Below are 3,912 nucleotides of genomic sequence, written 5' to 3' on the forward strand. Positions count from 1 at the left end.
TCACACTCAGCATTACTGTCTGCTCCAGCAGACAGTAATACTCTGTTGAAGCATTACTACATTTCTTGCAGGCTTCTATCATCCAGTTTTGCCCTTGCTGCCCTTACAGTTATTGCTAAATAAACCTTAGTGCATATCAGYTGCAACTTGTCAGACCCGATGCTTTCTGTTCAGCATACAGTCCWAGTGAAATCTTTTAGGAAGCAGCATTCAGAGTGTTGTTGATGTTCCATCTGGACTGCAGCTGAATCGACTRGGTTTTGTRACTKTTCCTAAAAGAGTCGGACCCGTTTCTTCAGTTCGTTCTTTTTCCACTGAGCCAGGCGATCAAAGGCAGACATGGACATGCCAAAGACTCGATAAAACTCTTCTGGTGAAAGGTGACGCTGTGMAAGGAAAGACGAGAGGAATAAAAAATGATCATAATGCTGCAGGCAAAAAAGGAAAGGCTATGAAAAAATGTAAGTSTTCTGGTATAATTTACAAAACCAAATCAGAACTGACTAAAATTAATATTGGWASGTCAAAGCTTTAAGAAAAAGACRAGGATAGGAAATCAGMCAGAAAGCTGGTTGSTTCTGGATTCCTTTTATTRAAACGAGTGGTTTACCTGCACCTGTAAGTATTTGTAAGCTCAAATAGTTTTAATGTATTTTAGTCAATATTTGAACCAACAGGCAGCCATATTTTGCAGGTTGTTTCTTGGCACCATGAACTATGTTTTCCTTTGTCATATACGTCAGTGCAATGCATACGTTAACATATGTTAATGTTAGCATGTTCATTGTCATTTTGATAAACACACTGGTAAAAGCTCTACTTCAGTGGAAGTTGTAGCTTTTGTTTTAGTGAAATGAAAAAAAGAGCTGCTATGAGATCAGTTATGACTTAAATAGTTCCATGTATTTGCTAAGCTGCAAAATCCCAATACTGTCAGCAAAAGAAAAGAAGTATTTAMATAGAAAATGAAATCAGAAGCCATTTACCTCCAGACGGGCTCTGTCCACGTCGCTGGGAAGACGTTGCTGCCCTCTTACCGACACCATCAAAGCTTCGTATGGGTAGATCTARCAAATATAACAAAAACACACGAGTACTTGTCTGTTTCTGACCTATTAATATTTACAAATGAGTMATTAAAAACGTGAATACTTAAAATAGCTGACATTTTAAGAAGGCTCTGACCCATTATCTGGCAGATGAATGAAAGAAGTGATGTCCAAAGCAAGGTTACAGTTCTAAACTGAAAATAATTATTATTTTCAATTTTCTTTTTATTTTTGCATATTATTTCCTATTGTTGATGTTTCTTTACGTTTGATTAGAGTGATTCAGACCCTAAGAATAAGACCTTTCACTAAAGGGGGGCAGTTCTGACCAGTCAATATTAACTGGCTGAGCATCTTTCTCATCCGTTTCTCAGCATGATCCAGACTTTTCCCTCTAGACTCATTAACGGGTTTCTTGCAGTGGCTGCTGTATTTTACCTTGTATTCTGAAAGACAACAAGAAGAAAAGGAGATAATGGTGAATGAGAACCYCAGATACTAACACTCAGAGCAAAAAATGCATCAGGAGGCTTTAAGCTTAACAGGCTTACCTCTTATCTGCCAGTTAACTGCATTACTGCTGTCGTACTGGTAATAATCTGTGTCCGCACTCCCAGGCTGTGGGAGAAGAGCAAAAGCAGATTGGACCATACGACGGAGTTAAAACTAGGATAATTCAGCTGTCCAGAACGCAGCAGAAACCCATGAAGCCAGCTTATTGTTGCTTCCAAAATTTCATCTTAATAACACAACACCACTTGTCTCCCTTGGTCTTGGAAAGTAAACTATTACAAATGAGTTTCAGCTTCAGCAGGCAATGAAGGACTTGGCCCAGTTGTTTCTATCGATGTCTTTCTTTTGTTTTCTTGCCCCAGTCGGTGCCGATCATTTCGCCTCTTCATTTCATATACTTGCAAACTTGAGCACAAAAAGAAAGGAATTCTGCACTTGGCTAATTATTTTTGTTGTAACACTTTCTTTGCTYTCATACTGTTGAAAAGCTTGTTTTTGTTTTTTCTTTATATTGTGTTACATTTATAGGTTAAGCAGCAAAGTAGAGCATGAGGACTGCACTCATGTACCCCTCTGTGTTTRTYATGAGATTTTTCAAACCAACCAGGCSTTTGTGAAGCAAAATGTTACATTTTGGACTTTCCTTTTATTTATTAACTCATTTTCTTCAGTAGACATTTAGGTACACATTGACCAAGAGAATCAATGTTAAGAAATAAAATATGGACATAACCGAATCACAACTTGAGGGCAAAAATTAAAAGGTTTTTGCTTGGACTATGGGGTCGATTACTAATTAATCATTACAAATTTGGTGTTCCTTCAAAGAAAATTGAATAATAAGCAATTAAATTAAACCATACATGGTATTTATAGYATTATTACAGCTCCATAAATGACTTTTTTACCAGGGGAAACTCTTGGTAAACTCAATAATTCTCAAAGATTCTCAGAGGAAACAGACTGTAATGAAAGCAGGAGGAGCTCATGCTCCATAAACCACGGCGGCGTACCCTGTTCAGTCCATTCCTGCCGTAGCCTGGCAACGAGGCAGATTTGGCAGTRTACGAGTCTGGAAAAAACAAACAGAAAACCACAATCAAACCAACAAAAACGCGTATTAACTCACTCCAGACTTCAGGGCTTTTTGTTCTTTTTGAGAGGAGCAAGATGGCCAACTATTAAATCGTTTTAATTCATATAACAAAACTTTTAAATAGAGTCAAATCCTGTTGAAGATATTACCTGCTTCCAAATACAAAGACATGTTTCATGCAACAATAAGCCACCATTATTTACCACTGACTGTTATGCATTTATTCACAAGGAGGCATCGACTAAGCTTATATGCAGACRGTGAATGGTAGTTGCTCAGAATCACTGGAATCCAAGCAGCTTCTCAGCAGAGCCTGCGGACATGTTGCTGGAAGATTAGAAAAGGACTTCTAATCCGTCTTTGTACCACAGTCTCTGAGAATATCCTGATGGTGAAAYAATTCCTACAATTTGGCTGAAAATTCAATGCAGGAGTGTTTTTTAAATCACACACTGTAAACTGCAGCTTCATTCCTAAAGCATTCAATAATAAATCCCTCAGGAACATTTGAGTCTCCGGTTGCACAACAATCAAACGGGGGCCATATAGGACATGATGAAAATCTACAAATGCATGGATTTCTTTTTGTTTTGCTGGTTCTACATTATTATATTGAAACAGTAAATGCCCCTCTGTTCCTCACAGATCCAGCATCTTTGAGGTCGGTGATGGATTTGCCGCCTGTACTGCTGCATCAGTGCCAGTAGAGGGCAGTAGAGTCTCACATTAACCGTTTTTCCTCTMTTCCCTTCCTTATTTCTTTCTTTTTCCAAGTCTTCATCATTGACTCCTCCCCTGATATTAACTCCCCACACCCACCCATTCCTCACTTGGTCTATCTTTTCTCCCTTGTTCATTTTCATGTTCAGAGGAATTGGATTGCACAGCGATGCCAGAGAGCTAGAGGCAAGAACGGCATGATGCAGCAGAATACTGACAGGTGTTTCGAGTCGACMTAAAGAACGTGAGTTCTGCCACCAATAAAAGCATCGAAACTATTCGCCTTGGTCATTCAGTTAGATCTGTTAGATGGTTTGGGAATTCAGGGGTCTAAATTTCCCAAATAAGAAGTAAAAAATAAGTTAATGTGTTAACTTAGATCAGGTCTAATGCCTCACCTCATTTAACTTTCCTCACCCTAAACCATCTACTCTTCYTGTTTAAAACCCTAATATTTTTTATCTCACTCATTCTTCTCAGTCCTGTTTACAACCTTTTCCCCCTGAGTTAGACAAAATGAAATCCTAATAATCT

At 38.4% G+C, this 3,912-nt stretch overlaps 1 protein-coding gene across 1 annotated transcript in view; it reads right to left on the minus strand.

Annotated features, from left to right (window-relative positions):
• Positions 1 to 6: 6 nt before the first annotated feature.
• Positions 7 to 3,912, minus strand: part of LOC103475675 (actin-binding LIM protein 3-like) — a 71,193-nt gene continuing 67,287 nt past the window's right edge. Inside the window, exons 17-21 of the mRNA XM_008427482.2 lie at positions 2,576 to 2,634; positions 1,601 to 1,667; positions 1,488 to 1,495; positions 987 to 1,067; positions 7 to 386 (exon numbers count right to left, since the gene is read on the minus strand). Of these exons, the coding sequence (XP_008425704.1) occupies positions 273 to 386; positions 987 to 1,067; positions 1,488 to 1,495; positions 1,601 to 1,667; positions 2,576 to 2,634 (329 nt within the window). The 3' untranslated portion in view covers positions 7 to 272. The remainder of the gene's footprint in view (positions 387 to 986; positions 1,068 to 1,487; positions 1,496 to 1,600; positions 1,668 to 2,575; positions 2,635 to 3,912) is intronic.

Source organism: Poecilia reticulata, linkage group LG14 (genome assembly GCF_000633615.1).
Source record: "Poecilia reticulata strain Guanapo linkage group LG14, Guppy_female_1.0+MT, whole genome shotgun sequence".
NCBI classification, from domain to species: domain Eukaryota; kingdom Metazoa; phylum Chordata; class Actinopteri; order Cyprinodontiformes; family Poeciliidae; genus Poecilia; species Poecilia reticulata.